The sequence below is a fragment of the Podarcis erhardii genome (genome assembly GCF_964252035.2).
Source record: "Podarcis erhardii genome assembly, chromosome: 1".
NCBI classification, from domain to species: Eukaryota; Metazoa; Chordata; class Lepidosauria; order Squamata; family Lacertidae; genus Podarcis; species Podarcis erhardii.
This window is the reverse complement of record NC_138497.1, coordinates 120,380,170-120,404,129: the sequence shown is the minus strand read 5'-3', so window position 1 is coordinate 120,404,129 and position 23,960 is coordinate 120,380,170. Positions and strand designations below refer to the sequence as shown.

Genomic DNA, 23,960 nt, shown 5'->3' with positions numbered 1-23,960 from the left:
GGCATATGCTCCACCCCTGTTGACTGTACCAGAGATTTTGTTCCTGTATAGGATCAGTTTGAGACATTATCATTCATTAGAAATTCAGCAGATGAATTGGAGGCTGAATACCTATTCCATGGGTAGGCAAACTCAGGCCCGGGGGCCGGATCCGGTCCAGTAGCCTTCTAAATCCGGCCCGCAGACGGTCCAGGAATCAGTGTGTTTTTACATGAGTAGAATGTGCCCTTTTATTTAAAATGCATCTCTGGGTTATTTGTGGGGCCTGCCTGGTGTTCTTACATGAGTAGAAGGTGTGCTTTTATTTAAAATGCATCTCTGGGTTATTTGTGGGGCATAGGAATTCGGGTTCCCCCCCCTTCAAAATATAGTCCAGCCCCCCACAAGGTCTGAAGGAGAGTGGACCGGCCCCCTGCTGAAAATGTTTGCTGACCCCTGACCTATTCCATTCCAGAACCGGGGTTCATTAAAGGCCACGGCTATGAATGGTTCATCATGTATGCACTAGCCCAGTGATTCTCAAAGGTTTTCTTTTCAGATTAAAAACTTGCTCGTGCTGCACTGAATTTTTTTTATCGATAAGAAATACATTGAAAAACTGAACGAGGCAACTCCTAGCAGTGCTTGATTTATAACATAGAACACAACTGCTTTATAATATGATTCTGGGACACCCAGAAAGTATTAAACATTGCAGCTACAGAACAACATGCCATCCCCAAAATATAATAATGACTGCCCTTGAATTTTCCTGCCATATTTGCCATCCTCTTCTCCTACACAAGTGTGGTGCGCCACACTATTTGAGAACCACTAAGAGCATTTGGGCCCATAATACAGAGCTGCCATGGTTTTAGAATTCAGAGCCAAACTACCGTACATTGTCCTAAACTCCACTTGATATATTTGTGCTAGACTGTGCCATTTCAGACTGCAAAGAGAGCACTGAAAGTTGCAGTAATTTCATACAATCACAAAATTAGCATGGTAAGGGGTGATTATGACAGTGTTCAGAGAAAGAAAGAAAGAAAGAAAGAAAGAAAGAAAGAAAGAAAGAAAGAAAGAAAGAAAGAAAGAAAACAGCCATTTGTGTTCTGAAGTGAGAAGAGGCCAGCGATAGGTACATTATACAATGCTGCTGACTACGATACATGATACATTCAAGCGCATGAGAGCTGTTCAGTGTTTTATTTATTGTTTGTGACTATTTTTGTTATATTGCTCAAGGCAGCTTACATAATTACAATATAACAAAAAACAGTCATAAACAATAAATTAAACACATCAAGAATTTCAACAAAATTGAACAATGCCCACATTAAATCATAATAAAATCTAAAAAAATAAAGATGCAAAAAAAAAAAAAAACAATTGCAGCGACAACAACAACAAAACCCCTAAACAACATCCCAACCCAAGAGTCTGTTCAGCAGCCTCAGCTTTTGTAGCTGGAGTCAGTCAGAGCCCCACCATCCCAGGCCAGGTAGAAAAAGGCCTGCAAGGCAGGAAGCAGGTCTTCCAGGATTCACAGCCAAGATGGTCTCTCTTAAAAGCAGTAAACAATTCTTTGGCCACATCCACAATATTATATTGCAATATTGCAGTTATTTGTGACCTGCTTTGCAAGATATAACTCTTAGCGAGATGGTCTTACAAGTAACATTCAGTCTTAGCCAAACAAAAGTTTGACTCCCTAGAACAACAGCTAACACTACCTGTTGGTCCATGCTGGCTCTCTAGGCTGGCTCTCATCAGACAGCTTTTTTAAGAACAGCAGTCTGTCTCTAGCAGGGAAGTATTGCAGCTGGAGTCAATTCCATTACCAATCTGAATGCCGTTAGCTGCAAGAAACTAGCTTATGCCCAGCTTGTAATTTTCTTCATACACCCTGTTAGGACTCAGAGATAGCACCAGGCAAAGCTAAAAGGTGTATCAATTGGGTTGTAAAATGATGGGTGTGCAGAATTGAATGTGGTTTTTAAATGCCGTTTCCTCCACACATTGTCTGGGCGAATACCAGGGGACAGATTGCAGACCTGTAAAACCTACTGTGGGTAAGGCAGCAACCATTTTGCAGGCTGATTACATTGTAAATGCTAACGATTACACAGATTCTTATTGTAGTCGTGGCGTGTGTGATGTTGCAATTAAGGTTGTGCCAGTGTTGTCATTATGACTCCTCTGAAATACACTCAAGAATAGAACTCTCTGCCGTGATTGTACTGACCTAGTCAGCATTTGAACTGCACTGGAAGTTTGGTATTGCTGCTGTAATTGAGGTCACCAGGTCTATTCTGCTCCCACTGTGCTGAAGATTTTCCTTGTTCAGTGTTGCAATTCCATCTTTTCAGCGAAAGAAAGAACGTGGATCAGACTGTTGCTATTCTTCATTTAAATAGAGAGAATTCTTTGTTAACCTGCATAGGGAAAAGGCAATGTAGGTAGGAGGAAAATGAGGTGTATGCTGGCAATAACTCTAGGGCAAAATGTGTTTGTTTTGGGGAAATGTGGCTTAGTAAATTTCCTTTCGCCAGAAAATAGAGGGCAATACTCCAGTTCTTCCAGTACACAGGGAGCTATTCATAAGAGGGTCAAAAGTTTACCTTGCTGTCTTCCCAAATCGTTAAGTAAAATCATAATTGATTGGAGGAGAAATTAGTCTGAGACCTTGTTATTCACCCCATTTCTAAGTGTTGTTCTACTCTACCCAGTATTGGGAATAGTTTGGGCCAGACCAGAAGATTAATGGGCAGTTTAGTGGAAGCAACCAGAGAGAGAAAAAGTGATATCCATGTGTTGACAGTGGTAAAGTTAGCAACATGGTAAAGTTAGTAAGTTTCCAGGGAGTTGTGGGCAGGGTTGTTGTCATATATATATGCGGGAACTGAGTTCCCTTAACTTTTAAAAATTGTTCTTTTCTTCTTTTCTTTGGCGATCACTCGTAGCCAAGTAAGATTGTCTTCCATAAACACGGTTTTAACAATGAGTCCGTAAGTGACTGTGGAGGCCAATTCTGGATCCACACATCCTTCCACAGTGGAGACATTGCTTTCTGGGTGGGAGTTGATCACGGTGTAGATTTGCCAAGCGTGCCTTCCTCTTAGCACATTTCTCCCTTGCGTCCTGAGTTTGAGCGTCTTCAAAGCCCATGACACCTTTGGTAAAAGCTGTTCTCCAATTGGAACGCTCGCGGGCCAGTGTTTCCCAATTGTCAGTGTTTATACTACATTTTTTAAAAAATTTGCCTTGAGAGAGTATTTGAACCTCTTTTGTTGACCACCAGCATCACACTTTCCATTTTTAAGTTTGGAATAGAGTAGTTGCTTTGGAAGATGATAATCAGGCATCCGCACAACATGCCCAGTTATATGGGGACTTAGGGCCTCTGAAGGTCTTAATACAGCCCTGTGTGTATGGTGGTTATCCCACCCAACATGCATGTGTATTACAGCTCCACTTTCACAGAAAATTGTAGCCCTTTCCAAGGATCCTTGATTGCACAGAAATGTCTCTTCCTGTTTGCGCAAATGTGAGCAAACCGTCCCTCCCACCAGACCTTCTCTGCCCAACATGTGAAAGTTGAGAACAGAGAGGGCAGAACTGAGGGCAACGTTGGGCCAGGGACATTGTGGACAGAAGCCAGGCTTGGCTCCCCTCCCATTCAAAAAGTGGCACTGTCTCCCCACCCCACTGCTAAAACACCACCCAGGGGTTTGGCAAGGAAGTTGGTAGGTGGTGTTGCTGCTGCTGCTTCCATGGCATCAGGGGCAGAAGAAGAATACAAAGTGTGGCGGCACTGTGTGTGTATCAGGGGGTGTCAGCCCTTTAGTGGGCTGCCAAGCCCATGCCCATTGGTTGTTCTCTTTCTTAAATCTTCTTGTTGTTTAGTCATTTAGTCGTGTCCAGCTCTTCGTGACCCCATGGACCAGAGCACGCCAGGCACTCCTGTCTTCCACTGCCTCCTGCAATTTGGTCAAACTCATGCTGGTAGCTTCGAGAACACTGTCCAACCATCTTCTCATGAGGTGGCCAAAGTATTGGAGCTTCAGCTTCACGATCTGTCCTTCCAGTGAGCACTCAGGGCTGATTTCCTTCAGAATGGAGAGGTTTGATTTTCTTGCAGTCCATGGGACTCTCAAGAGTCTCCTCCAGCACCATAAGTCATAGAATCATAGAATCATAGAGTTGAAAGACACCACAAGGGCCATCGAGTCCAACCCCCTGCCAAGCAGGAAACGATTCTTCTTCTTTAATCTCATCACCATCTAAGACACCATCTGTGACATTATGATTCAGCAATAGTGAAGCAGCTTGCACAAAGCTGAATTTTTCCATTATTGTCTTCATCTTCCATTTTGGTCCAACATGGCTGGTCTGGTGCTTGCTGGAGTTGGTGGTTCTTTGGTTTTAGCAGTACCCAGACTAATAGACGAAAACTGATAAGACCAGCAGATGAACATGAAGCAAATTTGTTGTTATACTTCCAGTATTGTCCTTCTGAGTACAACATGCACAGAGAAACAAATGCAATAGATACTCCCCCTTTTCTCATATTTGACTAAGAAGTTTTCTTAGCAGCATGTGCTTTTAGGTTGGTTTTCTTTTTAAGTCTTCAGTAATAAAACTGACATTTCTCATTGCCCTGGGGGGGAAACACAGTGGGAGTTTTCTATTTATTCGGAAAAGTAGTTCATTTGCAAGCCAACTCAGCAATTAGAAATGGCTTAGTATAAAAAAGCTGTGCATATAATGTACCCTCGATCCAAACACAACACTTGCAGCCCATCCGTGCACCAAGTAAGGATTGCAAAGGCATCTTGGGAGTCGTTCTCAGTGGGTACCCCTTAGCTCTGAAATGCCTTTCCCCTAGAAACTTCACCAATGCCTAACCATGTCCCAGAAACAATGCAAGGTTTCTCTGTTTCAACTGAGCTGGCACAGGATGGTCTGGGTGAGAGCAGATTAGAGCAAATAATTCTTAATTTACAGAACATTTCATCTATGGAGAATAGAGCTGTTCAGAGACAGGAAACTGAAATGATCAAGAGGACAAGACCTACTCAGGAAGAAGTCTAAAGGAAGAAGAGAAGACATTATATTTATACGCAACAGTAGCCACAAGGCTATTGATTGCCAAAAATTGGAAAAGTGGTATTATACCTACAAGAATAGAGAGTGGCTTGCCGAATTATTGGAGTACTACAATATATCCAGTATATAATCAGTTAGAAATTATTAGGAAGGTATAGGCCGGTATAGAAATTAAGGATAAGAAACTGACAAGAAAAATTATCTGAAACCATAAACTTGTTCATGGTTATAAAATAAATGTGATTGTTTGTTTTAATGTTAACAACTGTCTGGACTCGGTGTGTACCCGAGAGAAACGGGTTGGTGGCAGCGGGGAAGAAATCACAGTGGTGGCACAGGGATCAATGGACCGTCAAACGTCCGGGGACGCTGTGTGATCGCCACACTTCCCCTCTAGCAACAACACCTGCTTCTACGGCATCCATTCATGGACAATTGTCTCTACACTCTTTGTTCTCGCACCCTTAATGAACGCCATGTTTTGGGGGAAGGGGGGGGGGTCGGTTATACAGTGGTACCTCGCAAGACGAATGCCTCGAAAGACGAAAAACTCGCAAAACGAAAGAGTTTTTCGTTTTTTGAGCTGCTTTGCAAGACGGATTTCCCTATGGGCTTGCTTCGCAAGACGAAAACGTCTTGCAAGTTTGTTTCCTTTGTCTTGCAAGTTTGTTTCCTTTTTCTTAAAACCGTGCATTCACTTCGAGGAGCAACTCATAGCACGCGGTGTGGTAGCCTTTTTTGAGGTTTTTGAAGACTTTGGTGATTTTTGAAGCTTTTCCAAAGTCCGCGCTTCGCAAGACGAAAAAATCGCAAGACGAAAAAACTCGCGTAACGAATTCATTTCGTCTTGCGAGGCACCACTGTACTGTCCACAAGACAAGTCAGCTAGCTGCTCTGTCTCCCCTCCCCCTTCTCCTAACACTGCATAACTCTATGTTCATCTATCTCTGAGCTGTTACCTTCCTCCAAGCCCTGCTGTAAATCAAGGCTGCCTTCCTCCTCTCTGGATGCTACCCCACCTGCCTTGCCCCACCCCCTGGCCCCGGGACTCCTCATAAGGAAGCTGGTCCTGGAGGAAGAACTGTGAGGGGGGAGACTCCACCAGGCAAGGCCTCCTTCCACCTGCCTTGCCCCACCCTCTAGTCTCTGCTTCTCAGTTTGCATTGCATTATTTTATGTACTGTGGCTTGCCGCTGTTTTACTGATTACTAGTTTAGAAATTATTTATTGTAACTGCTGAGTGGATTCTGTTCAACTTTTACATGTTATTGTTATTTAATACTATTCTAATGATTGTTGAATGTTACATTTTTGATGTAGGTTGCCTGTTTTAAAGTTTTATTATCACATTTTTGTATTGCATTAGGTTGTTATAAGATGTACATTTTTCGTTTCATAATAATAATAATAATAATAATAATGTATTATTTGTACCCCGCCCATCTAGCTGGGTTTCCCCAGCCACTTTGGGCAGCTTCCACAAAGACCAAAAATACACTAAGATGTCACACATTAAAAACTTCCCTGAACTGGGCTGCCTTAAGATGTCTTCTGAATGTCAGGTAGTTGTTTATCTCTTTGACATCTGATGGGAGGGCATTCCACAGGGCAGGTGCCACTACCGAAAAGGCCCTCTGCCTGGTTCCCTGTAGCTTTGCTTCTCGCAATGAGGGAACTGCCAGAAGGCCCTCGGTGCTGGACCTCAGCGTCCGGGCAGAATGATGGGGGTGGAAATGCTCCTTCAGGTTGTAAACCACCTTGAGTATTGTAAGATAGAAAGACGGTATACAAATTAAAAGATGATGATGATGATGATGATGATGATGAAAAGAAGGGGGCAGACCACCACCACTCCTGCTCCTCTTCAGTCCAGTCCCTGACACCTAGCCTCTTACCTCAGGCTGGCCTTCGTACAGAAAAACCTAGCATCTGTGTCTGACCATGTGGCTCAAATGTGCAATTCCTTCCTTCCTTCCTTCCTTCCTTCCTTCCTTCCTTCCTTGCTATCTCAAGTTCAGTTTTTAAAATTTTTTGCATTGAACCTAAGAACATTACACTGACCTGCGCACAGCCGAGAACCTGCAGATTGGTAAATGTTCAACATCGATGAGCGTCGAAGACAATAGAACACACAATGCCTGGGTTTATTTAAAGATATTGGCCATGAATTTGTATCTTTTTAAAAATTGTGCTCACCAGTAAGTAGTTGCATTATGCCAATTAGCTAAGCTTCTTATCTTGTTGCTTTGCTTTTCATAGTCTATCTGAGGGAGGTTTAGGGTCCACCAACAAAAAGCTTTTAAATGTTTCTAATTGATTGTGTGTTGTTGTTGTTTAAATCTCCCTGACACCTTTTATGCACGTAATCATGCTTCAAATGAGCCCGTTGAAACAAATGGGATGCTAATAGGCACTTTGGTGGTCAGAAATAAACCTCGACTATGACTGAAACAGAAACTCAGAACCATTAATGCAAAAAACCACTCTTTCCCCTTTCACTCCTTGTTGAAAGGCAACTTGCAATTTCTGATCAATAAAGCATGGATGCCATACAGTTGCTCGTGGTGTAGGAGATGAAGGGGAAATTGTGAAATGCAATTTGGACAACACATGTATGTGGAGTTGTTTAGAGTCATATGTGCTTTATTTCTGCGTTCCAAATCTTATTAATTTCAATTACATTCTGGTCAAAATAATAATCCCTTATACAACAACTGCAATATCAGTAACTTCCATTCGTGTTGATACATTAAATGATTTATAGAACTACAAGTGAGGCACTCAAAACTATATCCTTGTTCTTCCTGTGTGTGGCAATTATTCTCTCAGTGGTGTTTTTACCTGTCCTTGTAAAATGTTATGTCTATACTTTCCCAGCTGTTGTTGCTCTCCATCATGCCTTGGGCGGAGCTGATATCCCACCGTTGTTTCAGAAATTTCTTTGTTGCTCCTTCCCGTGCCTCGTTGTTTTGCAGATTTAACAACAGCTGCAAAAATCACTCTGTCCCAATACATTCATGAGTAATTCAATAGAGAGAGAAAAAACATTCATTTTTCTATTGAATTACTCATGGCATTTGTTACTATTTTGAGTTCTTGTTGCTTTGTGCAATTTTTAAAGTCATTTGCTGTATGCATGTATACACACACACAAACAGTGGTACCTCGGGTTACATACGCTTCAGGTTACATATGCTTCAGGTTACAGACTCCGCTAACCCAGAAATAGTACCTCGGGTTAAGAACTTTGCTTCAGGATGAGAACAGAAATCGCGCGGCGGTGGCAGCGGGAGGCCACATTAGCTAAGGTGGTGCTTCAGGTTAAGAACAGTTTCAGGTTAAGAACGGACCTCCGGAACGAATTAAGTACGTAACCAGAGGTACCACTGTACACACACACACACACACACACACACACACACACCCCAACCCAACTATAAAAAGCAGAGTGTCTTTTCTGTTTGGAAATGAGGCCAGTATATTGTCTATGCATTACATTGCATATCTTTCAATGCCCTGAAAGGACTTACCATTGTTCTGTTTGGTTTGCATGCTATTACCCCAGCCTTATCAGATTGCTACTGCCTTCTGTACAGGAAGTCGTACACAGGAGCAATCTGTCGGCGTGTCATTGAGGATCAATTCTAAATGGTACCCAGCAGGATGCTGTTGTATCTCAGTGGGTGCACTGCATTCTACGCTTTGGTTATATTGGACGCTGGAATTAAGCCCCTCGGGCTTTTGCATGTACAGCAGGTACACTGTGTTGTACCATACTGTACTACCAATACTGTTAAAAAAAATTCTGGCCTTACAGTTTGATAAATTAGGACGTCCTATTTAAAAGCAAAAGGTATTTGTTGGCATTTCCAAAGATTCCTCCCATGTAATCAGATTATATGGGGGTTATGGGGCAGTATGTCTCTGCTTCTAATTCTGTAACTCAGAGGTGATAATTTAAGCTGTAAGGAGAAGCTGGCTGAACGCTCTTGGAATTTAGCATGTCCTAGCAGTTGTGGTTCAGAAATGTCATCTTGGACAAGTTCTAGGGCCATGCAAGACGACGCTTTGGCAGACTTAGAGGTAACAGGGTAAATACTCTTGATTTTTGACTATAGCCCTGGTCATGGTCACATTCAGATTGCACAATGCATGTATGAGGGAGAAGGAATGTGACTAGCTAGAAGTGACTTCAAGAGTGTATGCGGAAGTGGAACTAACTTACACCAAGATGGAATGACTGGGGAAAAAAAGAAAGAATTTTATACTTGGTTCTCTATTGAAAGACTTGCTGCTACATAGTGTAGTGTTGGGTGTGTTTTATTGACAGTATTAGCCATTCTTGCATAGAGTTACATGACAAGTAGACTTAAGCAGCAAAATTTTGGGCTGCACCACTTCAGATTGCAAAGTGGGAGTGAAACGTGTGAGCAGTCCTCCGTGTAACATTTTTCTTGCATGTAGCATATCAATGGTAAAGTTTTAGAATAGACTTCTCCCTGGCGTGTGGTCTTACAATATGCAGATAATTTTTTTTTACGTTGGCACAGGCATTAAAAATATGGCATTACACCGGCTGTCTAGAGCGGTATGGCCCACAATTCTACAATCTCATTTGCACAATGTGTAGAACGGTGACAAGTCACCCACACCGGGCAAAAAGATTCCTGCATTGCAGGGGGTTGGACTAGATGGTCCTCGTGGACCCTTCCAACTCTACAATTCTATGATTCTAAGCCCCACTTAAGTTAAATGGGACTTTTCTGTCTAGGATGAATGCATAGGATCACAACCTTCCTGCCCATTTTATCTCCTGGATTAAGGATGGACTTCTGCATCATATCCTTATCTCATTTTATTTCATTTTCCGGAGACTGCAAACGTTTGGATAATCTATCAGGTGGTCACACCATAACGATTTAAAGATTTAATGCATGCTATTAAGAAGGAATGAGTGTCCCAGTGACAGCAGCAAGGACACCAAAGACATATAGTGAACTCTAGAATGACTTATTGGGATGCAAGGACACTTGTTAGTAAACATGTTGTGCACAGGAACTTACTATCATACAATGGATAATGTATGCAGTCTATATTTTCATATCTTAACTATTCCTTTTTAAGAATTGTCGTTTGATTTGCTTGGGTAAAACGTGTGTGTGTGTGTGTGTGTGTGTTGTGCAGTTGTTCCCAGTAGATCCATTGATTTTTATAAACCTTTTTCTTGTATAACATGTATTTTTGTGTATTTGCACTACAAATGTATATTTGTACCAATCTAGTTGTTTTATTTTCTTCCAAAAGATCCTAGTAACAGTAGATTGATGAGTGCTATATATCATCTGTAGGGGAGAGACCAGTTGTTTCCCTCACAGAACTTCAGTTACTAGCACCCCATGAGGAGAGGGAATGGCTTTTAAGCATCTTCAGGTCTGTAGTCAGTGCTGGATTTACATATAAGCTAAACAAGCTATAGCTTAGGGCCCCACTCTCTTGAGCCCCCCAAAAAAATTCAAAGGGAAAAAATACCCTAGATGTACATTTCCAAAATATAAGATAAAAAAACAAATAAAATAGAACCTACATATAGCAACAGTGTTTTATGTTGTGTATGGACCTTTTAGGTCCATAAATTACCATATAGCATATTTTGAATTATGGTGCTGGAGGAGACTCTTGAGAGTCCCATGGACTGCAAGAAGATCAGACCTCTCCATTCTTAAGGAAATCAGCCCTGAGTGCTCACTGGAAGGACAGATCCTGAAGCTGAGGCTCCAATACTTTGGCTACCTCATGAGAAGAGAAGACTCCCTGGAAAAGACCCTGATGTTGGGAAAGATGGAGGGCACAAGGAGAAGGGGATGACAGAGGACGAGATGGTTGGATAGTGTTCTCGAAGCTACCAACATGAGTTTGACCAAACTTGGGAAGCAGTGGAAGACAGGAGTGCCTGGCGTGCTCTGGTCCATGGAGTCACGAAGAGTCGGACACGACTAAATGACTAAACAACAACAACAACAACAACAACATATATTCAACACAAAAAGCAGTGACAATTTGTTGTTGACAAAGGACAGCTGGACATATAAAGGGCCCCATTACCTTCAGTAGCTTAGGGCCTCATCAAACCTAAAATCGGCCCTGTCTGTAGTGCAGGTATGTCTCCAGGGGTCAGCAAATTTTTCAGCAGGGGGCCGGTCCACTGTCCCTCAGACCTTGTGGGGGGCTGGACTATATTTTGAAGAGGGGCGGGGAAATGAATTCCTATGACCCACAAATAACCCAGAGATGCATTTAAAATAAAAGGACATATTCTACTCATGTAAAAACACGCTGATTCCCGGACCGTCTGCGGACCGGATTTAGAAGGTGATTGGGCTGGATCCGGCCCCCGGGCCTTAGTTTGCCTACCCATGGGTTAGGCCAATCACAAGCTCAGTGATCATTGCCTATGGCCAAATACCTACACGGGAACAGAGATTTCACACAGATACTCTTGTTTACAGGCATGAGCGAATACACACTCGAAGGCCATATCGTGTTGATGCGTCAGACAAATACTCTCCAGATGATGATCTGGTAAACCTTGAAGTCCTGGATGAGGTAAGGTATGACAAGTTAATGAATTCTCAGTACTCGGCCTTAATGCTTGCTCTTGCCTTCCAGGCATTATTCATATTTCTTACAATATCGCCATGTCACCAAGTTAATTGTTCATAGTCCTGACATAATGAGAAAACTGTGTCATACGATTATGATCTCCTATCAGGGGTTCATTTATATTCTGAGCATTTAGATTGTTCTGTTACACAGGAGAAGCAGATGATGGATGGCAGTAGGTTACATTATTATTTGTGCTTGCTGCAATGAGAAGCTCAGCTCCAAACATCAAGATTGGAGAGGGTGTATATTTCAGAACTAGTTTTCCATTGGGGCTTATGCATTAAAAGTATATCACTATTATAAACATAGCGACTTTAGTCAAACCATGCACATCTCTTTCCCCTTACATAAACTTGGTTCTTGTAGCTCCAGTGATCTTTCACGCTTACAAATGCTTGGCAATTTGTCGGACAGGGAAAGAGGCAGAGAGATCTAACCACCACTCCTTGAATGATCCATTTTCTTCCATCTTTCTCCGCCCTGAAATATTCCAACTTCCTGTTGCCCATATCCATCTCTTTGAGCCTGTTTACTTTGTCTCATAAAACTGAGCAAAAGCTGTTGTAAAAGGAGCTGGCTTTTGTTTGCATAGACCCAGTGCTGGTGGTGTTTCTTGGTGATGCTGGAGTGTGATAGACGGAACCCACTAACTGGCTTTGAACTGTGTGATTTGTTGGGCCCAAGCGAAATGGCCAAGGAGTGCTTGAGCTACAGCACTGCTAAGCATGTTGTAGACCTGATCAACCCTTTCCATGGAAGACCACAAGGTGGGGCGCTGGGGCAGTGTAGCATAAACAGGCAGCAGGGAAGAGCTTAGCTAGATCTTCTTTATGTGCACATTCGTCTTGCCCGAAGCAGCGGAACACAATGAAGCAAGCAATCACCAGTTTGCTTGTATGTATGTATGTATGTATGGTACATACATGCAAGCAAACTGGTGATGGTGGGACGTGGGTGGCGCTGTGGGTTAAACCACAGAGCCTAGGACTTGCCGATCAGAAGGTTGGCGGTTCGAATCCCCACGACGGGGTGAACTCCCGTTGCTCAGTCCCTGCTCCTGCCTACCTACCTACGTCAAAGTGCAAGTAGATAAATAGGTACCGCTCCGGTGGGAAGGTAAACGGCATTTCCGTGCGCTGCTCTGGTTCGCCAGAAACGGCTTAGTCATGCTGGCCACATGACCCAGAAACTGTACGCCAGCTCCCTCGGCCAGTAAAGTGAGATGAGCGCCGCAACCCCAGAGTCGGCCACGACTGGACCTAATGGTCAGGGGTCCCTTTACCTTTTTATGTATGTATGTATGTATGTATGCATGTATGGTAAGTGACCCCTGGATGGTTAATTCTAGTCAAAGGCAACTATGGAGTTGCGGCATTCACCTCGCTTTCAGGCTGAGGGAGCCCGCGTTTGTCCACAGACAGATTTCTGGGTCATGTAGCCAGCATGACTAAACCACTTCTGGCGCAAAGGAACACAGTAATGGAAACCAGAGTGCACAGAAACACTGTTTACCTTTCCGCTGCAGCAGTACCTATTTATCTACTCTGACATGCTTTCAAACTGCTAGGTTGGCAGAAGCTGGGACAGAGCAATGGGAGCTCACCCCATTGTGGGGATTCGAACTGCTGACCTTCCGATTGGCAAGCCCAAGAGGCTCAGTGGTTTAGACTACAGTGTCACCCACATTCTACATATGTATGGATAGATCTTTCTTTCTTTCTTTCTTTCTTTCTTTCTTTCTTTCTTTCTTTCTTTCTTCCCCTACTACCATTCCAGGGGTGCCAAGTTGAATAAAATAGGTGGGGCAGATAAGCCCCGCCCCACATATTTGATCACATGACATGATGCATGCACACCATTTGAATGGCAGAGCCCATCAACTGGGGGGTGGGAGCTTCTCAAATACGCTATTGGTCGAGGTTGAGGTCACTTTGGCCCTTAGGAATTGGCTCCTATGCACCACTCCACTGCTGCCTCTTGCCCCCAGATAAAAATCCTGGTCAGGTTGCACATTTTGATTCCTAACATGCCTTCCAGAAGCTCTAGAGACTTGTTGTTGAATAAATAAATCTCTGGGGCCCCGTGTAGGTGTGTGCCTTGGCGCAATTGCTCCAGTTACACCCGGGATAATCTGCCCTTGCACATGGTTCCCCAGTGGAAATGATGGATCCAGAAGACTGCCAGACTGTGTACAGTGGTACCTCGGGTTACATACGCTTCAGGTTACAGACTCCGCTAACCCAGAAATAGTGCCTCAGGTTAAGAACTTTGCCTCAGGATGAGAACAGGAATCGTGCGGCAGCAGCAGGAGGCCCCATTAGCTAAAGTGGTACCTCGGGTTAAGAACAGTTTCAGGTTAAGAACAGACCTCCAGAACGAATTAAGTTCTTAACCCGAGGTACCACTGTACCTGCTTTTTGAGAGGCGGTGCAACCCCTTCCAAAATTAGACAAAATGCCTAATTCCCAGACCATGGTCCCACCCACGTAAGGGGCCTAAGTCTTGCCAGCGTTCAGCTTCAGTTTGTTGGTCTCTATCCTGCTCCCCACTGCACCCAGGCAGTGATTCAAAACCCCCACAGCCCCACCTGACACACATGTAACAAAAATAGGGCTAGTTGCTGTTGGTATATACAATGGAACCTTGGTTCTTGAATGTCTCTGTTGACGAATGTTTCGGAACCCGAACGCCGAAAACCTGGAAGTAAATGCTTCCGTTTTCAAACGCGTCTCAGAAGTCGAACGGCTTCTGCTGTGTGTTTTTCAGTTTTCTCAACTGAATTTGCTGACAGCCCTTTGTGCCTCGGTTTTCAAATGTTGCAGAAGTCAAACGGTCTTCCGGAATGGATTATGTTCAAAAACCAAGGTTCCACTGTATGTGGAACGTGAACCTGTATTTTCATATCAGGGAAGTATTCGTTTGCTTTGACACAATAAAACTTTATGGGCTGACTTTATTTTCATAGTTTGTGATCCTTTTATCAAAGTGTGGTCAGGGTCCTACAGCTAATAAAAATTGGCACACATGCATAAAGGTAGAAAATTAGATTTGTTAGCTCTGTCTAGTTTTACTATTTTTATTATTTTAGTTGAGAAGAAAACAGGGACTCAGCCGTGCCAGTGCTAAATGCATTTTATGTGGCAATTGATTTCAGTGGGCAATTGAAATTAATTGCACGTAAAAGGGCTTCACTTTGAGCCTTAGGTAAAATGCCTCAGTTGTAAGCAAAATCATTGTACATTTTGTGCTTATAGCAAGAAATTCAGCTGAATGTTATGCTATTGTTTAGATTTTTTAAATAAATAAATCAGGAAGTTACGGTAAATATATTTTTGTTGTCTCTTTCCATTCCCGGTGTGGTACAGTTTATTTCTCTGACCCAAGCAATGATTGAAATGTAATAGATAGGTTTATTGCTTTTAATGTGGCCTACCATTATAGATTTATCTCGGAGAGAGATATGAGCCTTGGAAAAAATGGTTTGATACGGCAAAGTCAATATTTGACATAAGTGACAAATAACATTTGAGATTTTCGCTTCTTGCTTCTTGCAGCTGATGTACTTACCGTGAGTTTCCTGTCTGCAAAATACTGCTTAACTGTAAAACTTGCAATGTTTTCAGGAGACAATTATTCATCAGTTGCAGAAGCGCTATGCAGACTTACAAATTTATACTTACGTTGGAGATATCTTAATAGCCTTAAACCCCTTCCAGAATCTCAGCATATATTCGCCACAGGTAAGAGAATCTTGGGAATGTATCCGGGGTTGTAGCTTTGTGCTGGTGGAAAGAACTGCTCTTGGAAGGCAAGGCAGACCCCTCTCCTCTACTGCACCCATCTGTGCCTTGTCCCATTCTCTTTCCAGATGGTCCCTCACTTCTCAAGAGCAGTTTGAAGGGACAGGGTGCGGAGACATGGGAGGCTGCAGTGGACAGGAGGGATCTGGGCAGGAGGGATTCTTGCACAAGCAGAATTTGCTACCACTACTACTTTTGGCTAGGGACGCAGGTGGCGCTGTGGGTTAAACCACAGAGCCTAGGACTTGCCGATCAGAAGGTCAGCAGTTTGAATCCCCACGACAGGGTGAGCTCCCATTGCTCGGTCCCTGCTCCTGCCAACCTAGCAGTTCGAAAGCACATCAAAGTCAAGTAGATAAATAGGTACCACTCCAGCGGGAAGGTAAACGGCGTTTCCGTGCGCTGCAGCAAATCGGAAGCCGCGCCTTGGTTTTTGAACATTTTTGGAAGTCGACCAGACTTTCAGAATGGATTCCATTCAAGAACCAAGGTACGACTGTAATCTGTTTGCCCTCACGCCCTTTGTTTCGTTATACTGTACTGTGAAGTGTTGGGAGTCATGTTAAAACTGAGACACTGTAGCTCAGTAGAACAGCACATGAGCTGCATGCAGAAGTTTCATTCTCTGGTTTCTCCACTTAAAAAGAATCAGGTGATGGGGCACCTGACTAGGCCAGATGGACAAATAATCTGACCTTTATATAGCAGACTCGGCTATCCCATTGAAAAATGCAAGCAGCACATGGGAGTGGGGTGGGAAGCTTCTGTTCATTTATTTTTCAACTGGTGGGTGGGGCTTCTTATTACATGGCACACATGTTGTGCTTTGACACCTCTCTTTTTTCGTTTAGTTCTCCAAGCTTTACCACGGCGTGAAGCGCTCCTCAAACCCACCCCACATATTTGCCTCTGCAGACGCCGCTTATCAAGGCATGATAACTTTCAACAAAGACCAGGTAGGAAAATGTTTTAAATGCATAAATATTTTAAAAATGCTGTTGTCTATACCCGTGGTTCCCACCTGCTTTCTCCCACAGACTGCTTGAAAATTGCTGAGGGTCTTAATTCTTTTACCCCCACCTGCTGTAGCAATTGCAATATACTGTGCCTGAATTCTGTGTGATTTTTAATTGTGTTTTATTGCTTCTTTTATTCTTTATATTGTATTTTATTGTATTCGGATGGTAAGTCTTCTTCACAGACACTGCAGACCACCTGAACAAAGCTCGTGGACCACAGTTTGGGAACCCTTGGTCTACACAATGCAAGAGCATGTTGAATTTTTAGTTCACGTCAAACTTTCTGTGTGGAGCTTTCTGAAGTTTCACACAGCTAAAATAGAACCCTGAAGATCCCAGCACTACTCCCAACATCATGGCTTTGAAGTGTATACCTATGATTTTGAATTTGAACAAATACAAAATTGAAAACGTGTATCCTAGAGGCTGCAGTTGGGGGCAAATCTGGAGTCAAAATCAAGAGGTTTTAAATTCAGCTTCATTATTCCCACAGGTAACATTTTGCGGGTCAGATTATTCATACACAGCAACTCATGGGATTATGTTTAATGCTCCTTGTATTGGGGCAAGAAGCTATGTGCAGCTCCACCTGCAGTGCACTAGTGAATTCCCCCACCTATGACACAGCTTGTTAAAAACAATTTAGAACACTTAAGGGTGTCAGACAGGTAGACTAGGGTGGATGAAAAGAACTATAGTTCCCTGAGTTCTTTCAGGAAAGGGAACGACTAATTAATTTCCCTAGTTTAAGTCTGTGTTGTAGGCAGGCTTCTAATCTGACTCAGGGTTTCAATCACCAGGGCATGTAATAATTAATTTGCATGCTGCCAAGAGAGCAATTTATGCCTCCCTTTAGGTCAGATGTGCGTTGGTGGACTTTGGGAGAAGACTAGGAAGTACCAGACTCTTGTGGCTATAAGTCAAAGAAAGTAAGAGTCATTAACTCTGTGATCACTCATTTTCATGGTAAAAACACAATAGGGATACTTCTAATATAACTGTAATGAGGACACAAATCCAATTATATGGCAATGATTTTAATGGAAATGCAGTCGAGTGCTGCAGAAACAGGAGTCTTTATATCCCAAAGATTGCAATCTTGCAAGACTTTTTCACATGAACTATGGCACACAGAGATGGCTGCTGGCTCTAACAAAAGGCAGCGCTTTTAATTTGTCAGTTTTCTCCTTGGCATGGTTTGCCGCAGGATTGTACAATAATCCCGAGTCGGTATATTTTTAGATACGCATTTTAAAGAACCCCCAGAAAATAAATACAGGGATATGGCACTTTAGAAACAGTGGTGAAACCAGTTTTAAACCGGAATGGAGAAAGAGTTAAAATATACAGCATGTGAGGATTTCAGAATGCATTAGTTATGGTGATCATTTAGGAGGACCAACTTTTCCAAAAGCAGCACAGCCAAAGAATGGGGACATATGTTCTTCTGAGATGCTCCAGGAGAACCAAGTGAGATACTACAGCAAATGTATGGCTGCTGCCAGAAACAACAACCAGCCATTTGTCTCCCTCCTTCCACCACCCTAATACCAAGTTCAAAGTGCTGGTTTTAAGCTGGTTTTAAGAGATGATGATTGTTCATCTTGAAATGTCCCCAATCCTGATATTTCACACATTAATCACACTAATTGACAACATTCTTCATGGCTGAGGAATATAATGCTATAACATGACGTTGTAGCATTACGTAGTGGCAGGTGCATTTGGTATCATATGTGCTTTTAAACTGACTATACTTTTGGTTTTTCCCACTGATTTTATTGTTATTTAACCCAATGCCTATCATTGTGCAAGAAGCAAGAGAGGTCCAGTATACCTGAAGGAGCGTCTCCACCCCCATCATTCTGCCTGGACACTGAGGTCCAGTGCCGAGGGCCTTCCGGCAGTTCCCTCACTGTGAGAAGTGAGGTTACAGGGAACCAGGCAGAGGGCCTTCTCAGTAGTGGCACCCGCCCTGTGGAACGCCCTCCCACCAGATGTCAAAGAGAAAAACAACTACCAGACTTTTAGAAGACATCTGAAGGCAGCCCTGTTTAGGGAAGCTTCTAATGTTTCACAGACCATTGTATTTTAATATTTTGTTGGAAGCCAGCCAGATGGACGGGGTATAAATAAATTATTATTATTATTATTATTATTATTATTATTATTATGCAATATTTTAAAATCAAGTTGAGCATTATTGGTTGACCTCTGCAAAGGCAGCCAAATTGAAGATGCTCTGCTCTTAAATGGTCTGTTAAGGTGCATGTCTGGGGAGATTAACCACTGGAGCTCTAAGCAATGCATATTTACCTCTGTTTTGTGTGTCAGTGCATTATCATCAGCGGAGAGAGTGGTGCTGGGAAGACCGAAAGTGCCCATCTCATTGTGCAGCATTTGACCTTCTTGGGAAAGGTATCTATGGCCTGCCATGGTAGCATGAATATCTGTCAGCAGTGCAAAGTACTGCCTGCATTTGTCCACAGTGCTAAAATCATGCTCCCTTTCCCATCTACTCCTCCAGCATGGCTGCAAGGAGACGATTGGAAATGTCTGCTTCTGTTTTCAATTGGCCACAGTTTGAAGTTGGCTTGTTTTAGTCACTCATCGTTAACATTAACTGCAGTTTGCCTGGGCTTTGATGTCACACTAAGCTGCAAAGCGCTTAGTCAAAAACGGGAGCGAAAGATTCAGAAGTCTTCCTCACCGCTATGCTAGGGGGAGCAGGAGGGAAGTGTGTGATCCTGGTGCTCTATTAGATTTGATCTCATAATGCTTAGCCACAGTTTAGCATTAGATGCAAACGTTCCTTTCATGCAGTTCCGCTTATAGATCCTGCCTGATTGCAAAAGTAGGTGTGAGAGTGGTCTGGCCGGGAAAAGCAAGATTTGATAGGGTTACAAACAACACAGGTGACTTGAGGGGTGCATCTTAAGGATTATTGGCAATGTCATACAAAACCTGTGGATTATAGGCATAGCTGTCAACCGCCCCTTATTTGGCGGGAAAGTCCCTTGTCCCAGCCAAATGTACCACTGCTGTCCCTTATTGATGATGTCCCTTAAATTTCCCGGGTTTCAAAGGAAGCAGCTCCTCTCCCTCCCTCCCTGCCGGCCAGGGAGGAGGGAGGCTCCAACTGTGTTGCTTGGCTGCGGTGCTCACCCAATAAGGAGTCTAAGAACGACGGGAGGGGGAGCTTTCATGCTTTGTGCCGATCAAATCGGCCGCGTTGCCTGGGGAATCGCCTTTGCTCAGCGCTTCCCAGCGGAGAGGGGACGGTGGTTTTCCTTGCTGCATCCCCTTTGCCGGGTTGCTGCGCTGTGGGAAACGCCGCTTGAGGCTTCGTTTAGCTGCTGGTTGACTAAAATCCCTTATTTTGCCTGCTGGTCCCTTATTTTTGAGGCTGCTGGTCCCTTATTTTCAAATCTGTAAGTTGACAGCTATGATTATACGTCTTTGGGGTAAAGAGATCTTCATGTTTTAAGAAAACTTTGTTCAGCTGGGGAATCCCTTGTAACCTGTTCCCGTCTGTGAAGGCTAGCAATCGTGCTTTGCGGGAGAAAATTCTCCAGGTGAACCCCCTGGTTGAAGCCTTTGGAAATGCCTGCACTGCCATCAATGACAACTCCAGCCGTTTTGGGAAATACCTGGAAATGATGTTTACACCAACAGGAGCCGTCATGGGAGCAAAGATTTCCGAATATCTACTGGAAAAATCCAGAGTTATAAAACAAGCTGTGTAGGTATAAATTTGAATATTTCGCTCCCACCTGCCCCTCAGCTAGAAGCAATTTTACTTTCCTAGAAAATACACACACGTAGCGCAATATTTTCAATGCAATTTCTTCCAAGCAAGAGGCATTATCACAGATCAAGCATACCGTTTTTTTTTCGTGTATAAGAGCCCCTCCCCCCTGATTTCTAGCCTTATTTTAGAGTAAAAAAGCCTAGTCTTATACACGGAAAAGTACGGTACAGTGGTACCTCGGGTTACATACGCTTCTGGTTACATACGCTTCAGGTTACAGACTCTGCTAACCCAGAAATATTACCTCGGGTTAAGAACTTTGCTTCAGGATGAGAACAGAAATCGTGCTCTGGCAGTGGCGCAGCAGCAGGAGGCCCCATTAGCTAAAGTGGTACCTCAGGTTAAGAACAGTTTCAGGTTAAGAACGGACCTCCAGAACTAATTAAGTTCTTAACCCGAGGTACCACTGTATACACAGCCAGGTTGCTCACCGGTACAGAACAACAAACCCTTGTGTTGCAAACTTAACACAACAAACAACACAAGCAACACGACGACCAGTATACTAGATAGCACTGTAATTCTTATTGCATAATATACACAATTTAGTACAACAAAAACAAAAACAAAATGTGTACACTTGTAAATTCTCTAATATATTTGAAATCAAGTGAACACACGTCTGTCAATCTTTGAAAGTCCATGGAAGTATAACAAGTCTATAGTAATAGATGCTATCCTGTGGGCTAAGCGGTAAAACGCTTTAGGCTTTCTGATAAAACCTTACATCAGATAACAATCTCCTAGCCTCCAGGACGGGGCACACTGATCCTGGCCTGACTGCACCAGCTAATAATTAGTTTCCAGACTGAATTAAAAGTCCTGGTTTCGATCTATAACACATTATGCTACTCAGGATCCCGATACCTCAAGGGCCACCTCTTTCTACATAAACCAGCCCAGATCCTACAGTCTGCATCAGAGGCAATTCTCCATGTTCCTCATCTGAGGGAGGTGCAGAGAATAGCAACCTGAGAAGAACTTTTCACAGGTGTCCTCCTATTTGTGGAATGCTGTCCCAAGAGACACAGTGCGGTTGTGAGAATAGGCATATGCACAATGGATGTAGGTATATGTAATATACAGACGTTTGCACGTGTAATAAAAGTGTTGGGTATAGAGGTATGCGGACACGGGTGGTGCTGTGGGTTAACCACAGAGCCTAGGACTTGTCGATCAGAAGGTTGGCGGTTCGAATCCCCGCGATGGGGTGAGCTCCCATTGCTCTGTCCCAGCTCCTGCCAACCTAGCAGTTCGAAAGCACGTCAAAGTGCAAGTAGATAAATAGGTACCGCTCCGGCGGGAAGGTAAATGGCGTTTCCGTGCGCTGCTCTGGTTCGCCAGAAGTGGCTTAGTCATGCTGGCCACAAGACCCGGAAGCTGTACGCCGGCTCCCTCGGCCAATAAAGCAAGATGAGCGCCGCAACCCCAGAGTCGGCCACAACTGGACCTAATGGTCAGGGGTCCCTTTACCTTTACCTTATAGAGGTATGACATATTTAATGCGTTACTATATAAGCCATCAAAGTAACTTTTTTTTCTCTTTAACAGAGGGGAGAAAAACTTCCACATATTTTATTATATATATGCTGGCCTTTATCACCAGAAAAAACTCTTTGAATATAAGCTGCCTGAGAAAAAGCCTCCCAGGTAACCCATTACTAATTTGATTTTAATACCAGTTGTAATTAGCTATTGATTAGCTGTTGCTTCCAGCTTGATGCTTGAGTTAGAATATTCATTAACCCTTCCCCAACCCTTAAGGAACCTTTGTCAGCCTCTCATGTGTAAAAGTGGATAGATAAGATGGGAATTTGACCTGCGATGCTGTTTTGGCCAAGCCATGCCCACCTGCTCTACACCTGACATCATGGGGAATATATGAGGTACAGGACAGGTAAAGGTGGCCTTGCAGTTCTGTCCAAGTGCCAGGCATAGACCTGTAAACAATGATGTACAAACATGCCTCAGTTCACTTTGTTATTTTCTGTTGAACTGCAGTTGGCCTATTTTGCACAAGCTTGTTTTCCATATACTTTTTTAAACTTTTGTTTTTAGCTTTAGTACACAGTTGTTGTTGTTTAGTTGTTTAGTTGTTTAGTCGTGTCCGACTCTTCGTGACCCCATGGACCAGAGCACGCCAGGCACTCCTGTCTTCCACTGTCTCCCGCAGTTTGGTCACTCATGTTTGTAGCTTCGAGAACACTGTCCAACCATCTCGTCCTCTGCCGTCCCCTTCTCCTTGTGCCCTCCATCTTTCCCAACATCAGGGTCTTTTCCAGGGAGTCTTCTCTTCTCATGAGGTGGCCAAAGTATTGGAGCCTCAGCTTCAGGATCTGTCCTTCCAGGGAGCACTCAGGGCTGATTTCCTTCAGAATGGATAGGTTTGATCTTCTTGCAGTCCGTGGGACTCTCAAGAGTCTCCTCCAGCACCGTAATTCAAAAGCATCAATTCTTCGGCGATCAGCCTTCTTGATGGTCCAGCTCTCACTTCCATACACCACTACTGGGAAAACCATAGCTTTAATCTCATCCACCAACAGATCAGCTTTTCTTCCCTTGTTAATGAAGTAGCTCATGGCCCCATCACAAAGTCCTCTATGGCTGCAAACCTAACCATGTCTACTCAGAAGTAGGTCCCTTAAATTCAGGTAAGTTGTTTGATGTTTGATGTTCTACAGTGGTTTTATAATTTGTTGGAAGCTGCGCAGAGTGGTTGTGGCAACCCAGTCAGATGGATGACATGTGAATATATTATTATTATTATTATTATTATTATTATTATTATTATTATTATCATCATTCTCAAGTAAGTGGGGTTAGGAATGCAGCCACTCTTGCCTCCTTGATTTCAAAGTTCAGTTTTAACTTTGCATCCCATCTCATGGGACAGTTTAATTAAAAGTCAATACAATTTCAGCAGGGAGGAGAATTTTGAATTTCATGTTACTTTTAAAACAAGGTTTTAGGGTGGACAAAAGTGAGCAGTCAAATCCGGATGGTTCTCCTCAGTTTGAAAATGGAGCTAGGACTTTAATTGAAGATCAGATCTACAAGTAGCAAAGATGCAAATTATTTCCATTTGAAAATAATTGTACTGAGAAATGCATTTCATTGGTTTTTAAAATTCACAATAGGAAGCAGATTAAGGGAAGGATCCATTGTAGCACTTTAATAATTGTTCTGTCAGTGTGTAAGCATTTTACCTTGCAAGATAGCCCCCCACATCTTCCCTCCCACATGCACTGTTCTAGGGTCCATCCATCCCCAAGCCAATTTGGAGGGGTGCAGGGGAGGAGAGAAAGAAAAGCCCCATTGCACTAGGGGAAGTCCTTGTGCAGGTTTCCGCCAGCAGGACTCATTAGCTGAATCTGTCCCCATGACTGCAATCCTAATCCCACATACCTGGGAGTAAGCCTCACTGAATTCAGTGGGATTTACTTGTAAGTGAATATAATTAGGATTGCAGTCTTAGGGTATATTGACTGCCTCAGAAACAATAAAAAGGAAGAGGTACCTGCATCATGTAGGGAAGCGGGTGGCGCTGTGGGTTAAACCACAGAGCCTAGGACTTGC

General features: G+C 43.3%; 1 protein-coding gene across 2 annotated transcripts in view; it reads left to right on the top strand.

Annotated features, from left to right (window-relative positions):
- The window catches only part of MYO3B (myosin IIIB), a 309,308-nt gene that overhangs the window by 124,572 nt on the left and 160,776 nt on the right, over positions 1–23,960 (top strand). The window contains exons 11-16 of one of the 2 annotated variants that reach the window (XM_081847505.1): positions 11,598–11,694; positions 15,378–15,494; positions 16,406–16,510; positions 18,908–18,991; positions 20,113–20,315; positions 21,936–22,034. In XM_081847505.1, the coding sequence (XP_081703631.1) occupies positions 11,598–11,694; positions 15,378–15,494; positions 16,406–16,510; positions 18,908–18,991; positions 20,113–20,315; positions 21,936–22,034 (705 nt within the window). Of the gene's footprint in view, positions 1–11,597; positions 11,700–15,377; positions 15,495–16,405; positions 16,511–18,907; positions 18,992–20,112; positions 20,316–21,935; positions 22,035–23,960 lie in introns of those variants that run through there. The other variant, XM_081847504.1, reaches the window with a different exon arrangement.